Source organism: Pygocentrus nattereri, chromosome 20 (assembly GCF_015220715.1).
Source record: "Pygocentrus nattereri isolate fPygNat1 chromosome 20, fPygNat1.pri, whole genome shotgun sequence".
Classification (NCBI taxonomy): Eukaryota; Metazoa; Chordata; class Actinopteri; order Characiformes; family Serrasalmidae; genus Pygocentrus; species Pygocentrus nattereri.
In genome coordinates this window covers 13,752,845-13,768,725 of record NC_051230.1, presented here as the reverse complement: position 1 = coordinate 13,768,725, position 15,881 = coordinate 13,752,845, and the positions used below count along the sequence as shown (strand labels likewise).

The window sequence follows — 15,881 nt, the reverse complement described above, 5'->3', positions numbered from 1 at the left end:
CTGGTTGGACCTATAGATCAGGCTGATCCTCTTGTTGGCGCTGTCGGTTGGACTTTTTGTCCTCTAGGCCGCCTGGTAACCACAGCAACAGAGAAACGCTAGCGCAGTAGCTGCAGCAGCAGAGAGTGGAGGCCGCTTTATTTTCCTTGATAAAACTCAAGCATGAGGCTCTCTAGATAAAAAGATAACAGTTTCTTGCTGTATATAATTTTATTTATATTTCATTACAGAGCCGATCTATGTGATCTAACGATAGTTGATTAATTAATTAGCTATAATTGTTAGCTACTGTACAACAATGGCTGAAACTCGCGTTGTTCCGAGCGGAAAGGTATACCGACAAATGTTTGATGCCCAGGTGAGGGAAATTATTTGGCACTATATTTGCGATCTTCCCTTTAGGGCTAGGAATTTCGTTAACTTTAGCTGATTAGCTGTTGTTTTATCATATATCTGAGACACAGTCATGTATCCCTGTTTGCATGAAAACGGATGGCAAGACAGTCAAAGCTGAGTTTGGACAGATCCGTGGAAATATGAATGTGAATGGGGTGGGGAAACTTTTACGGCCATTTGAAACATTTTACCACGTTTTAATATACTAAACAATAGACTAGCTCAAACGGTTTCATTTTGAGTTATTAATCTAAGTTTACAAAGACAGCTAAATGCACTAAATGGACAAAGGTATTTGGACACACCTTTTAATCACTGAATACAGGTATTTCATTCAGTCCCATTGCCACATGTGTGTAAAATCAGGCACCTAGCCATGCAGTCTGCTTTTACCCATTTGTGAAAAAATGGGTCGATTTAAAGAACTCACTGAATATGAGAATGGTACCATAATATGCCACCATTGCAACAAGTCAGTTTGCAAATTTCTTACCTCCTAAACATTTCACAATCAACTGTGAGTGGTACTATTGAAAAGTGGAAGCATTCAGGAACCACAGCAACTCAGCCATTAAGTGGTAAACCAAATAAAGGTACAGAGCGGGGTCACTGAATGCATAGTGCATAAAAGTCGCCAACGCAGACTCAACAAACCTCCATAAAGCCTCTTGCATTAACATAAGCACAAAAACTCTGCACTGAGACCTTGATGGCACATGTTTCCATGGCCCAGCAGCTGCATGCAAGCTTTACATCACCAAGCAAAATACCAAGCATGGAAGGAGTGGCGTAAAACACACCATCAGTGGAATCTTGAGCTCACACACACACACACACACACATTCTAAGCCGCTTCTCCCTCAGGGTCACGGAGGGTGGAAACGTGTTCTGTTGAGTAATTTCTCTATCTGGCAGTCTGATGGATGAATCTGGGTTTGGTGAATGCCAGGAGAATACTGCCTGTCTAACTTCCAGTGAAGGAAAATCTTAATGCCTCAGCAAACCAAGCCATTTTGTACAATTGTATGCTTTCAACTTTGTAGGAACAGTTTGTGGAATTCCCTTTTCTGTGCCAGTATGACTGTGCCCCTGTGCACAAAACAAGATCCATAAAGGCATGATTGGGTGAGTTTGGTGAGGAAGAACGTGACTGGCCTGCACAGAGTTCTGACCTCAGCCCCATCAAACACCTTTGGATGAACTAGAATGGGGATTGCGAACCAGGCCCTCTTATTCAATATCAGTGTCTGATCAGTGTCACAGTTTATCTTCTGGATGAATGGGCAAAGTGTCCCACAAACTCATTCCAAAATCTCGCCGATAGTTTCCCAGAAATGTGGAAGCTGTTATAGCTGCAAAGGGAGGACCAACTCCATATTATTGCCCATGGATTTAAAATGAGATGTCAAAAAAAGCTCCTGTGGGTATAATGTGTAAGTGTCCCAATACTTTTGTCCATACAATGTACCTTAGCAGACTCCTTGAAGCTGCATGACTTCGCACTGCTGCTTCACTTTAGAAGGCTTTTTTTCTGTGATGGTAGCTTCATTCATTGCACATATTATTTGTATTAATTCATTAAAAAGTATGATCAGTTAATGGCCATTTTAAGCAATAAAATTTCACAATACTTACAATTAAATGCAGGAAAACACTGTACAGAAAACTGCTCCTTCTGTGGAAGCGGGTGTTACCGGAATACTGACAGCACAAACTGATGACACAGCAGATGTTTTTTTCTTATTTCTTTAAAAGTATTGACCAAAATATGACCAATCAAAATGTTAGGCAGATTTTGGCCAATTATTACATCCTATATACCTTTGGGCATTTCTGCAAAATCTACTGAAACTTGGAAAGGCCGAAGTTCTGGCCAGAATACTGCACTCTAATGCTAAGCTAGCTAATGGAGGTTAATATCTACAAGTGTTTTTCCATTAACACAGACGTAAACTTATCATAAATAACCTTATACAGACGTCAATTTGGTTGGCTTTTCCTTCATAGGTTCATTTGTCTTTGTCTCTTCATGAGACTCGGAGGAGGCGTGTTACAAATGATGGTTACATCAGTGGAGATGACCACATAAGCAGAGATACAGATAGTGGGCCGCATGAGCACGCTGGGGCTAATCGAGGCTCTGGCGATATGACCATAAGGTACAACATTCCTGTGATAAATGTGGTGTACTTTACATGCCCTGCTGAAAAAAAATATAGACATAGATATCATTATATCATGAAAATATAAAACATTGAAATCATTAAGTGTTTCTGTTGGTTCCTGATGGTTTTGTAATGTGTTTTCAATGGGTTGATACCAAGGATCATAGCCAACGGTTTGACTAATGGCTGATTTTAAATGCCTTTGATTGTTTCCTAAAGGGATCTAAAGGCACATGTAAGAGCAAACTTTACTTTATTATGTGTATTGTGGCTGAACATGTTGAGTTAAAGTCTTGTCAAGTCTTCAACCTTTAATTTATAGCGTATATGTTTTTTGACAGGAATCAGACACTGTCAGGCATTAGGAGTGAGGACTGTGTTGATTATGAAGACATTCGAGGATTGCCTGATAACGTTGGTTGGTAGAGTTAATAAATAATGTTAAAGAACAAAGCACGTTTCACTTTATTTCTTCTGAAAACTCTATCATGCAAACTCTTTCCACAGTTTCAGCAAAGACAGACTCCAACATAATTGAGCGACTCATGGAGAAAAGACAAAAGGATCACACAGAATCTGTTGTGCAGCTTCAGACGGACCTTTCTGTGCTGAGTGCGGTACATGCCCTGATATGTTTTTATTCAGATGTGGAGATAAAAACGCATACATTTTAAAACTGTGTCAAAAAAATGTAGTGTTACTAATTGGTCGTGTCATGGTGGCTTGGATTCGGTAGTTGTCTAAAAAACGCTTCATTTGGATAGCCCACTGTAGGTGATTTGTAGGTGAATTTAACTTGCGTTCAATTAAGTATATTTTTCATTCACCTTAATGTTCACTAACCCTAACCCTTGACCTAATCCTGACCTTAGTTTTAAGACTGTTGAGAATCAACACTAGATGTTTTGTTAATAATTTGAACACCTGTAGATAATTTATAGGGGGCTAGCCAAATAAAGTGATACTGCTGTCTTCTCTTTCTCAGGGATATGAGCCAATGTTCAAACAAACTGGAGACGATATTCTTCTCAGACTGTCAGAGTGTGATGACAAGCTGGAGAGACTTATGCAGAAGATAGAAACTGTTGCTAACTTAGCAGCCTTCAGCTACCAGGTGAGGGTCCACATCTATGTGGTTTCATAATATGGCCTTTTCATTTATAAGGGAATTTGTTTGAAGTCTGAGCTCAGGTGGCTGTTGAGTTGTTGACATCTCAGTGTGGCAAATTTTGTTTTCATTTTCAGGATCTGTATGAGTTTTGGAGCAATGTTAGTCATGAGTCTGCCATGAGGAGAAAGTTAATACAGGAGCTGGATGAGACATACATCAAATTTGAGGCTGAGCGAGCATTAATGGTACATGTGTACGATGGAGCCGTGTTGAGATGCTGTCCATATTGTTATGTATAGACAAATGATGCCACATTATATGTAATTTGTATTTGTTCTCCAGATTTCAGCATTGCTAAAGAAATATTCAGCAAAACTTGAAAAAATCAGTTATGTCATGCCCTGTGACGTCCATCGTCTAATTGATAATGAAGCTATGGTAGGACACACTCTATATTTAAAATGTCATACTTTTTTTGAAGCCTGTACGTATTCATAATGAATTCCTTTTTCACAGATGATCAACCAAGCATTATTGGCAAATAGGCGAGCTATAGCCAAACTTCATTTGAACTTGATGGAAAAGGATCTGCAGAAAGAGGCTCTTCACCGGCTGAAGTGGGAGACCAAGCTTCAGGACTGGAAGAGAATCAAAGTTCTGGCTGCAGTCAGATGGTTTAAGTCAGTCCAATAGAACACATTCTGCCTCCATGTTGAAGTGTTGAACATAGTAGCGTAGATTTTATTTGGCAAAAAAAATAAAATGTTTCCCCACTACTGCAGCTTAGTCCTGGGAGTTATAAACTTATGTTTATAACTGGGAATACAGGCTGTTGTGGAAAAGCATTTCCAATGGTGATTCACCAAATGGCACTTCAATTTAGCATAAGACTAGATTTTATCTATGTCTGGTATACTGACACATACATATAGGGCTCACAGAAAAGTATATTCATTATTAGTCCTAAAGCATGTTAAAAAAGAAATTAATTTTCATGTTTCGTTTTCAGAGATTTCATAAACAGCCCTGAAATTCAGAGACCTAAAAATGTACAAGACACCCTGAACACCATGTGGAAAATGCAAGAAATGTACAGTGAGCAACGTATCAAGATCCTTGAGCAAATCAGGTAAAGTATTCAAGCTTGGACTGCATACTACATTTTTAAAAAGCATGGTTATAGTAACATCATTTTGAATTTGTGTTTATATTTGAAGAACTATGATCCCTCCAAGATGCTCTAAGGCATTGGTTGCTGAATGGTACTCCGCTTTGTCTTCAGTCAGTGAGAAAATTGGTAAGAATATCCTTTGTATATATTGACGTAATACATGTAATCATAGTTTTTTGACTTTGTGTTCCCACAACTTTTCAGACTGCATGCACATTGACACAATGACAAAACTGCGTAAATATTATGAAAGCACCTGGCAGGAATGTTTGGCAGAAACTGAACGCTTCAAGGTCAGAGACATTAAGGAATTAATATTTTCCATTAGTGTACTGTTTGTATGACTGAAAAACAGATAAAACCTGCCCCCATTTTCATGCACAGAATGAAGTATCCACATATGGATTCACTTCAGATGAGACCCAGGACATCATTAATGCTGATCTACTACCTGTAATTGGCAAGTGCCAGACACAAGCAGAGGAACATTTGGAAGCAATGGATGTAAGTTCAAAGAAAGTATCTGTAAAAAACAATTGGCTGCCTTAAAAAGTTAACTTAGAAATAATCAGTGTGTTACTTTCTCTGAACCTAATTATTTGAAGCTCAATAAAATATAAAGGTCAGTGCTACTAATTTTTCAAAATGAGATCAGTGAGATGTAAATGATATAACGGTTTTCCTTGCATACTATGTTGCCTTAGTACACCCTGCATGTACCTCTCTGCTGTGAGTGGATTTAAAAAATATATGTAGAATATTTTATTGCCAAAATCCTTTCTTAAATCTGTTGTAAAACAAGGTCTCAGGCATCAGGCAGCATATCTGTAATTATTTTATGTAGGTGAGCCCTGTGATGTAGCTTTTAGATTTATTAAACGCTTTAGACATCTGGTTCCTATTACCACCACTGTGAACAAATCTGACTTGGTTATTTTCTCTAGAATGGCGTATTTCACATCAAACCACTCTGTGTGACTTTGTTTACATCGTAACAATTTAATTATGCACAAATGTAGAAGTGTATAATTTCCCTCTAACTCCCTTTTTTGTTTTACAGAAAGCTTTTGAGGATCTGGCCAAAACTGCCGACCATTTGAATAAGCCCTTGTTCAAATTAATCCGTGGCGCAGCTCACCTGTGGGAGGTGCACTGTGCAGGCCTGAAGAAGAGAGAGGAGCAGCTGCAGGATCAACTTGAGGAAGTTTGCTATTACTATGACCAGGAAAACCAGGTGAGGCAGATCACATTGTCCTGACCCATATGCATGGATATAGAGGTCAATGAAGGTGATTCTTTCTGGTTTTGTCTAGTGGAAAGTTGGATACTCCTATGTTATTGTTCAAAGTAGTCACTATACAGTTGATCTCTGTTTATGCGTGTGCAGTTGTTTTAGAAATGTCTTTCTATACGAGTCTGCACGATTTGTGTTTTGCTACTAGAAAAAAGAAGCTCAGCTGGACTTGTTGATGGACAAACTCAGGCAGGAAAGTACAGAGGAAGCCCTGAAAGCTGCATTAGAGAAAACTCTTGCTTTCTTGGAGGAAGTTAAGGAAGGGTAACCAGTTATTTCTGCTTTCTTGAGGGGATATACTCACCAAATCAGCATATTTCAGAAATGCTTCTAGCTATTCTAAATTTTCTTTTCCTTTTTCTTCTTCTTCTTTTTGTTCTTTTTCTTCTTATTATTATTATTCAAGAAATATTGTCATTATATCCAGTAGATATGTGCCATATTTTATGATAAGTCTTTTTCCAAGTTCATTTTGCCTTAATTTGTGCCTTAAATGAGTGCTAAGGAAAATATACAAACATTGATAAGCTATTACTTTTGAAGTGTTGAAGCTAGATTTATGAATGTTTTATAGCTTATTCTTAGATTTAGGGTATGTTTAACCTAAATGGAATTTTGAAATAATAACCACGTCAGATCATTTTGTATTTATTATGCATATTTCTTTTTCATTTCACAGTAAAATTATTTCCTGAAAGTATTAAGCAAGTATTACTGTGGTAGTTGGGTCAGGAGGCTTTTCTTTTACATGGACTGACCATAGCTTGACTTAGTGGTTTAGTCACCATGGCAAATATCCAGATATTTTCAATTTCATATTCTACAGACATGTTGCTGTCTATAAAGAGGAAGTTGAAACAGTGGAGAGTTTCCCTGCTATGGTCCTAGAAGAATTACAGTCTTACAGCTCAGCACTCAGTCGACATTTCAGCGTGAAAGAAGTGTACAGCCAGGTACAGATTCAGTCTTGGCTTGGTTTCAATAAAATAAACCTGCAGCCAGTAATGTTGTCATAGTACCGCTGAATGTGTACCATTTTCAGTTACTTTTTAAGAATTATTTGGGCCATAAGTAATCCCAAGTCTGTTCACATATCCTAGGATCTTGAGGAGCTTCAAACACTTTATCCTTCTCTTAAATTTGGTGAGTCAAAAAAACTAAATGTCATTCACTTCTTATGAAATCTGTCAATATCTTTTCATGTAGATTACTGTGCAAAAGTTAAAGACCCTTGATTTCTTTCATTTCCAGTCAAAAAAGGCCATTAAGTATAAGCCACTCCTTTTCAGTAGATATTTCTGAGGAGATTAGATGTAAAATAATCCACTGGCATAAGTCAAAGGAAAGTATGTTTTCGAAATAAGAGTTTCCAGAACTGGAGTTCAAACATTTTTTAAAGACATAAAGACTCCTAAGACCTGGCAGACCACCAAAACCATCACCATACACTTAATAAAATAAAACACATATCTTTTCATCATTGAGAGATAGGAGAAAAGCAAGGTCCACTCTTGCTTCAGGTCTGAAAACATTCCACAGGTGTTTCTGTCCATCCTTCCACTGTGTGAAGACAACTCAGTGTTGTTGGTCTGCAGGATGTATAGCTGTCAAGAAGCTGTTACTAATACAAAAAGCAGTTGTTGAGTTTTCTGTGTAATTTTCTGTTAAATATGTTTTCGGCTATTTTTATGTATGCTGAAAAATGCATAACTTGTATTTAATGACTGGTAATTAAATAAATGTGCTCTTCTTTGCACAGCATTGCATGTTTGATGTCTGACTGTTGAGTTTTATTAGATGCCAGCATAAAGAGGAAAAGAACAGTAGCATGTCCAAGGAGGAAACACCAACCAGATGTTTCCCAGAAGGCTAATCCATGTTGCTCCATCGACTCAATCTTCACAGAGGTAGATATATATGTGCATTTTTATGCCTAACTTATTAATAAATTTCATTGTGTTTATGTTTTTTTTGCTTTGTTTTCTAGCAGGACCTTAATGATTTCTCGCAGGAATTTCATGACCCTCAAAGCAATGAAACTTTTACAACTGCAAAGGGACATGTGTTCAACTGCTATGGCTTTGTAAGGCCTTGTGATGGTGAGAGGGATGCGACCCTTGAGGAAGTGGAGAGAGTTTTGTACCCAAGAGGTCTCCTGATTGAATTACAAAAAACGTAAAGACTGGTGTATTTAAAAGCAACAAGATAACACTTGTTTCTTGTTGTTGTCATCTGCTTTCAAATCTGGTTTGTCCCACTGTTGCAGCATTAGAGAAGAGTTCTTTAATCACCTTGAGGAGAGGTTTCATGCAGTACTGAATAACACAGTGACAGTCGTCCAAGCCAAGAAGGGGGAGCTGAAGGCTCAGTTAGATCTCCGCCTCCATCTTCACCAACCTCGAGCAAAGAGAATCGAGGTAGAGATTCATGATGTCCGAGCAGGTGTGTCCTTACCCCTCTACCGCTGTTGATTACTGATTGTACTGTAGATTCTTGACATATCTGCTTTGCACATGGTTTTAAGTGTTTATGGTAATGTCAATATAGGTGTTTTAAAACCTGTTTGTACACTCTCTGTATGATTGTTCCAGATGAACTGCTCTTACATCGAGATCGTGTGGATAAACATTGCAAAGGTATCCAACAGGCCTTAGCTGACTTCCAAACCAACTTCAATGAGCTGCAGGTCAGACAACACAAATTAACTGAAAACTTTCGCTCTCAAATCTACAGCATGGAGGACACTTTTAAAATTGCTACCAAATCTGATAAGTAAGTATCTCTGTGATAACAGTAAGAACAGTGGAAAAAAGGTTTCGTTTTAGTGCTCCATGCTTATCTATGTGCTTGTGGTTGTGTTATTGTTTTTAATAGGCTGGTAAAACTTTGTGCTTCACTACAAACCAGCTTGGTTGAACACATGAATGTTATTCAGGAATCCCAGAGACACTTCAGACAAAACATAGAGCTCAAATTCGAGGGCCTTAGAGAGGCTAATGCACAATTAATGAAATCTTTCAAGTAAGTTGATGAAATTGATCCAAGTTTTATTGTGAGTCCAGTATAAATCAAGGGATAAACCTATGACCATCTTCTGTTATGTAAAGGCTGTTTTCTGATGGAGGAACTTTCACGCCCAAAGAGATTGAAGTATATCAAAAGCGCCTAGAGAAGATAGCCAAGCGAATCAACTCAGCTGACGAGGCTCTTACTCTGCAGATGGAGGGCACAGAGTCCAGGTGCCTAGAGAAGGTAACAGCACACAGTATTTACTGGCTTAGGATAAATATTTCAGTAGTGTAGTTAAGAAGTGAACACTGCACTTTTGTTGACTGAATGACTAAAACAGAACACTTATTTCTGTTTACTTTGGCAGGCAAAAGATGTAATCAACAAGTTTGAAGAGAAGTTTCACTTTCTAACAGTGGATCTAATGTTTCTTGAGAAAATCCAAGGAGTGCTGACAAATACACAGGTCCAGATTAAAGCTGAGGTATTTTAAACACTTTGGTTATTAGTAGGTTATTAGGATTACTCTGTCTCTACCTGTAATCCATTCTAACACTGTATATGTGTACCTGCAGGTAATGAAAAGCAACATGCAGAAAAAGGTGATCACCACTATGATGAGTGAATTAGAAGAAATGATCCATGCTTGTGCCCAACCCAGTCCAGAAAAGAGGGTAAATCATATTTACAGTTGAGCATGACCAGTGCATCAGTGGTGTGATAACAAAAGCATTTAACTCCTAAAAGCTAATTAATAGAAACCAACAAAATTGCTAAGAAGACCAGCCCCTGGAGGAAAGGCCTGTCCCACTCATAGGTTACAATATTTACATTATTTAAGACTTTAGCTCAGTAAAATCTGTGTCAGTATCCGCCTTACTTCACAGTCATCACAAGCATGTTTTATGTGTGTGAATTATACAGCTAAAAATGTACATCAGCTCAAACAAAGTGTCTTACAGGTTATAACGTCAGAAGACATCTCCAGATTAACAACTTCTCTGATAGAAGAACTACGAAAGAGGTGTCAGTATCTTGACTGCTTCTTGGTATGTTGAAGTACCACTTCTAGTGATTGGGCTGATGTGTTGAGTTATTTGATTAAATGTTATTTAAAGATTATGGCAGTGATGATGGTGACCTTAACTCCATTGTTATCATTTCTTTAATGCAGGACCCTTCTATGGCTGTTCCACTACCTGATGCCCCTTTGCAGGGGGCATTTGCGGTAGCTGCTCGTCCCCGTTCCCGTAAACAGGAAACGATGGTAAACCCACCTGGGGGCTCCCTCCTCCAGCCCAGCCGCATGGGAGTTGCCTTCATGAATGATGCGGCTGTAGGAGTGATAAAAGGTCTGCTTAGGTAAGAAAAAAGCTATTCAGAGGAAGAATGAAAAATAACAGATTACTAACATTAACCCTTTGAAGTCTCTTGATTTGTAATTACATAACTAATTCCAAAGTTACATAATGAATTAGACTTGCATTCAATTTACATGCTGTATCTACAGGTTTGAGCCTGCACATATGACTTTTTCTGTTTGTTTTGCTGTTAAGAAATTACATAAATGTGGCAAAAAGTCTACTTACAAATATTTAGTTTGTACTGGTTGGAAGTTTAGAATCCAAACTACTGACAGATTTTCTCTTCTTGTTTCAAGTCAAGAATGTGAAACTAATGTGTCTAATACCAAAGTACACAATGCTTAGCAGTAACTACAACTGGGATTAATTTGCACCAGGGGTGTCCAATCCCATCTGCAAAGGGCTGTGGATAAGACACCCCTGATTTACACCAAACTGAACTAGGATATGTGCGTATATTTCTTGATGTTATATGAAAATTATATTTTATTTCTAAACACAATAGCAGTAGTTCAAATAGAGCTGGAATGAAAAGAACGCTTCTGCTAAACCCAAACATTGCTTCATGTTTGGACAGTGACTGTTTCAACATCTTGGTAACACCCAACAACCAAGAACACAACGTTTCTAATTGATTTGTTCACCACACACTGTCTAAATTTTCCCTCTATCAAAACCTCAGGATAAGTAATCCTCAGGCTAATCATGAGGTCAATGCAGATGTTACAGACCGAAGCTCAGCAGCAATAACAGGTAAACAACATTAATGTGAACAAGGTATAGCGTGAAGTTAAATGTTGTGGTTTGCTGTATGACCTATCAGTCCCTTTCAGACAAAGCTCTCTTGTGGTGTCAGGTCAAAGGTCAGTGAGGAGTCATAGCCAATCAGGTCAGGAGACCCTGCGAAGGAAGTCAGCCGAGTCTGTCAGCTCACAGAGGTTAGCGACACATCTGTAAAGTCCATTTTAGGTCAAAATGTTCTCAGATCACACTTTGACCTTAGCTGACTTTATTATGTGTGTCTTTGTTTTGTGGATTTGTCATGTGGCAACATACGATTTTCTTTCGGTTTCTTTTTGATAAAGTGGTGGTTCCTGTATTCCTGTATTAGGTCATACTGGGATTTTTGGTAGTTTTTTTAATCTGGTTTCACCCTGTTGTCTAAGTCTGCTCTGACAGATGCTGATAATTAGCTAGCATCTATCTGAGTTAGCAGAGCCATATTTTTCCTCCAATGAGAGGCTGACCAACTGTCATCTAAAGAATTCCCAGGGGGCAACCTTTTCAAATGATGCACCTCTTGACAGCCCATTTGTAGTTATGTGAGGAGTATTCAGCTGATAATTATACTGTCTAAAATTCATTTTTTAGTTTAAGAAGATTCTCCAAAACTACTCGGTTTGATAAAAGGTTCCAGGTGTTTGGCTCTAAACCTGAAGATCAGAAGGCCAAGTAAGTATGTAACAGGCTACATACTTCACACACACACACACACGCTGTTGTAAATACTGTATACTTGACATGGGAGATGCCTTCATAAATGATGAAGTGATCAGAGGATGGCTGACTTTAAGTTACACCAAATGATGTCAAAAGAAATTAAATAGATATTTCTTTAATTCACAAGTAGTTTGCATTTTATTTTCAAATGTGATTTTAATAGTGTTGAAAGGCTAGTTGTTATAGAACAGTTCTTCTTGGTTGATTTTTTATTTTACTTTAAAAATTTAATTTCTTTTTAATTGACTAATAATGTCACATAAATATAATAAAATCTGCATAATGCATAAAGTCAAATGGAAAATGTTTCATTCAGAGTTGATGATTTATGTATTATTTTCCTTTTTGCTTTGTGTTATCTTAGGCTCACTTTTAAAGGCTTCCTTGGCAACATTCTGTGGCAAGCCAATGATATTCTTCTCCAGGTGGCTGAGGTTTGTGCACTGTAATGATGGTTCTCCTGTCTGAATTGTTGAAAAAAAATTTTGAACTAATCCAAGTTCAGAATTAGTCAGGTCTACTAACTCCCCCAATCAGGAGTACTACAAGAAGAAGGAGCGTCGTCCTGTCAGCCGTCCTCAGTACATCCAAGAGTCATTTGAGCCATGTGCTGAAGAGCTAAACAAGAGGCTTCTTGTCTACCAGAGTCAGTCCTATGAGTACCACGGCTGCTGTGTGCAAGGTTAGTCTGTCGTAGTGATCACATTTACACTTGAATGGAGGCTTTTTGATGTTGCAAAACATGTAGCTCTCCAAAGTTAATAGCTGATGTTCACTCCCACTAGAGTTCCAGCAGCAGTTGAAGGCTATTGAAGAGTGTGTCTGTGACATGCCCAAAGTGCTCCTCACAAAACTGAGAGATCAGCATTTGGAGGATCTGAGCCGGAACGTGATGCTCATCCGCCAGCAATTTGAACAGTTTCAGCAACAAAGTGAACAAAAGAAGGTAGATGCCTTGTATTAACTGAGTAAATTGCTTGCTACACTTAAAAATGAACATAAATGGTCTTTGGCTTGGTTCTTGGAACAAATAAATACATTTTAACTTTAAAAAGGTTTAAAAGAACCTTTTAGCTGACTTTTCTTTAATGTACCATTTTGTAAATGTATGTGCAAGTGTGCAAATGCAAAGGACCTATTTAAAGTTTAAATGTAAAGATTCCTAAATACCTTTACATTTTAACTTGCACATCTCATGAAAGGTTGTTTGGGAAATCAAATGTTTTTATGTTGTTTGCCTTTATTGCAACTTCCATTCTTTTCTGGGTGCTTTTTTTTGGCGAGTTTTTCAAAGAAATCTGCAGGAATATTTATCCATATCTGTAAAGTTCAGTTTTAGAAGTTGGTTGTTTTTTCCACTTCTCTAATGCAAATCTAATCAGTTGATTTACACCACAACTCAGATGTCTTGTTTTTGAGTGCAAATTCTTCTTTTTTTATCTAATTTCTTTTCTCAGTGACAGTTTCTAGAGAGCAACACATTTTTTCAGATTCGTAGTGTTGCGTTGTCTTCTCATAGTGGAAGTGTGGACAGAAATACCTGTGATTTTTTTCATATCTGAAGCAAGAGTGGAGCTTGATTTTCTCCTCTCTCAAAGATTAAAGCTTTAAGTACTGTTTATCTACTGGTGACAGTTTTGGTGGTCTTCCAGGTTGTTAGAAGTCCCATTTACTCTTTTAATAACTTTGTTTTTGGAAATTCCTATTTTCTTTTGGTCTTGGCTACTACAGGACCAGGGTTTGAAACCGATTGCGCACATCAAATTAGTGTTTGAATATATTAATACACTGTACACTCCTCCTCACCAGAGAGAACACAGCAATCAGCTGCGTGTGCGTCTGAGCCACCCTGCGTGTGGAGAGGAGTTGAACAGACTGGTTATGGCTGAGCAGGACAGGCAGGAGCAACAGAGGAAGGCTACACAGAACAGCAGACTGGAACTCCAGGTCATACCTGCTTTACGCTCTCTTCAGCTATGAAATCTATTGTTTATGATAATCAATTGATTTTTATGTTGTTGTTTTCTAAAAGGCATGTATTGGGAGAAACGCAAACGAGTTTGTGACTGCACTTGCCACTTTGACAGAGAATATACTCTTCCAGTTGGACAACATCTTAACTGCTAATGAGGTCCAAGGCGGATGTAAGTAGACTTTTGTAAGGGTATGGATAAAAGCATGGTTTTAAATAAGGGAAAACATAAAGCCAGACTGGCCACTGAAGGTGTATTAAATAAAAAAGTCATGTTTAGGACATTACAGCTTCAGAATTGGTTCCCTTTTTAATACGCCTGGCTTTCTGTTTTACTGCGCAAGTCACTTTTAGTTGTGATTCAGATTCATTTTGACTCATGCATCCCAATTTAAACTTTATAGAACTAGTTACATATCCAAGATTACCACATTTTTGAATAATGTGCATTGCATTGCTTTGAAATGGGAATACAGTGCATTGCAAAAGTGAGTACACCCCTCACATTTCTGCAGATATTTAAGTATATCTTTTCATGGGACAACACTGACAAAATGACACTTTGACACAATGAAAAGGAGTCTGTGTGCAGCTTATATAACAGTGTAAATTTATTCTTCTCACTTTTGACTTCTCAACTCTCTTTTGACTTCTCAACTTTTGTTGCCGGTGGTTTCGACATTAATGGCTGTATATTGAGTTATTTTGAGGGAAGAATGAATTTACACTGTTATATAAGCTGCACACAGACTACTTTTCATTGTGTCAAAGTGTCATTTTGTCAGTGTTGTCCCATGAAAATATATATTTAAATATCTGCAGAAATGTGAGGGGTGTACTCACTTTTGTAATACACTGTACATATCAAAATCCTGAGTACTGGATCTGTAACCTGACAGTTGTTTATGACTGCAGTTGTCGAACCAAAGCAGGAAACTATCACAACGCTTGTTCGCAGAAAACAAGCAGGTACACTACAGGAGGAGGACAAAAACAGACCTTTATTGGAAAGAGGGAGCAGGTACAGACTAAGTTCCCATAAAAGAATAAGTTCTTGTATAAAAGAGATGAGATCCCAAATATTATTTTCATGTTCATTTTATAGAATGTGGCCTGGAATTCACTATTTTGGAACCACTGAAGACTCACTTGTTAACCAGAAACAGCACACGACCGCCACTATAACTACAGCTAAAACCACAATGGGGCATCTCAAAGCTATAGAAATTCGAAATATGTTGCATCAGGTAAGTGAAAACGCTTTGCACTACTCTCTACAAGCAAAGTACAAGTCACGCATACACAAACCCAGTGTGATTGAAGCGCTAAATTATCAAAAGAAGTCTTAATGGGCAAGTACACAACAAGGATTTTGTGCCACGTTGGCTGTGTCTAACATATCTAAATGTATCTGTTTAACCCAGGGCTATGAGGAGAGGGTGATGGAAGAGCTGAAGAGAGTTGAGAAGTCTAGCCATGAGCAGGAGGCTGAGCTGCTGAGCTGGCAAGAGCACTGGAGAGTCCAGCTAAATACTTTAGCAATGCTCAAGTCAGAGTGACTAAAATCCATTAATGGGCAATATTTTGATACATCAAATATTCCAACAAAAAAAAAGCTCTGTAAAAATCTTGAATATTTTTTTTTCTTTCTTTACAGTTATCTGTTCGTACAGCATAGAATAAACTTTTATTTAATAATCAGGCATCATGATTAGATAGTGCTGGATCATTGTCTTCTTGTCACTTATATTTTGAGAGCAAAGGGACACAATTTTAGACTGCATTTTCAAAAGTTGGACAAATTAAACCTACACAACAACCATTCTGTGGTACACATCAAGCTGCTCTATTACTTGCAGTGTATAATTTCCAATCAGGACAAACTTGTTAAATGTCCTT

At 37.9% G+C, this 15,881-nt stretch overlaps 1 protein-coding gene across 4 annotated transcripts; it reads left to right on the top strand.

Moving 5' to 3' along the window:
* Window positions 1-154: 154 nt before the first annotated feature.
* On the top strand, window positions 155-15,829 carry ccdc180 (coiled-coil domain containing 180). 4 transcript variants are annotated; one of them, XR_005129174.1, is made up of 37 exons: window positions 155-358; window positions 2,404-2,555; window positions 2,903-2,979; window positions 3,069-3,178; window positions 3,547-3,675; window positions 3,807-3,917; window positions 4,015-4,110; window positions 4,189-4,352; window positions 4,682-4,801; window positions 4,890-4,969; window positions 5,048-5,136; window positions 5,228-5,347; window positions 5,904-6,077; window positions 6,286-6,401; window positions 6,964-7,090; window positions 7,238-7,280; window positions 7,935-8,044; window positions 8,125-8,312; window positions 8,404-8,579; window positions 8,729-8,909; window positions 9,012-9,158; window positions 9,245-9,389; window positions 9,514-9,630; window positions 9,722-9,820; window positions 10,109-10,195; window positions 10,321-10,508; window positions 11,193-11,263; window positions 11,367-11,448; window positions 11,882-11,962; window positions 12,375-12,444; window positions 12,548-12,692; window positions 12,796-12,956; window positions 13,820-13,957; window positions 14,043-14,154; window positions 14,882-15,003; window positions 15,088-15,229; window positions 15,407-15,548. XR_005129174.1 is itself a non-coding variant. In XM_017691113.2 (37 exons), the coding sequence occupies exons 1-37, from the start codon at window positions 299-301 to the stop codon at window positions 15,539-15,541; spliced, it is 4,446 nt and encodes a 1,481-aa protein (XP_017546602.2). In that variant the 5' UTR covers window positions 155-298; the 3' UTR covers window positions 15,542-15,829. The 4 variants fall into 4 exon arrangements, 3 of the variants coding, with proteins under 3 accessions (XP_017546602.2, XP_017546601.2, XP_017546603.2); XM_017691113.2 differs by having other exon boundaries at window positions 8,128-8,312; window positions 14,898-15,003; window positions 15,407-15,829; XM_017691112.2 differs by having other exon boundaries at window positions 14,898-15,003; window positions 15,407-15,829.
* Window positions 15,830-15,881: the final 52 nt, after the last annotated feature.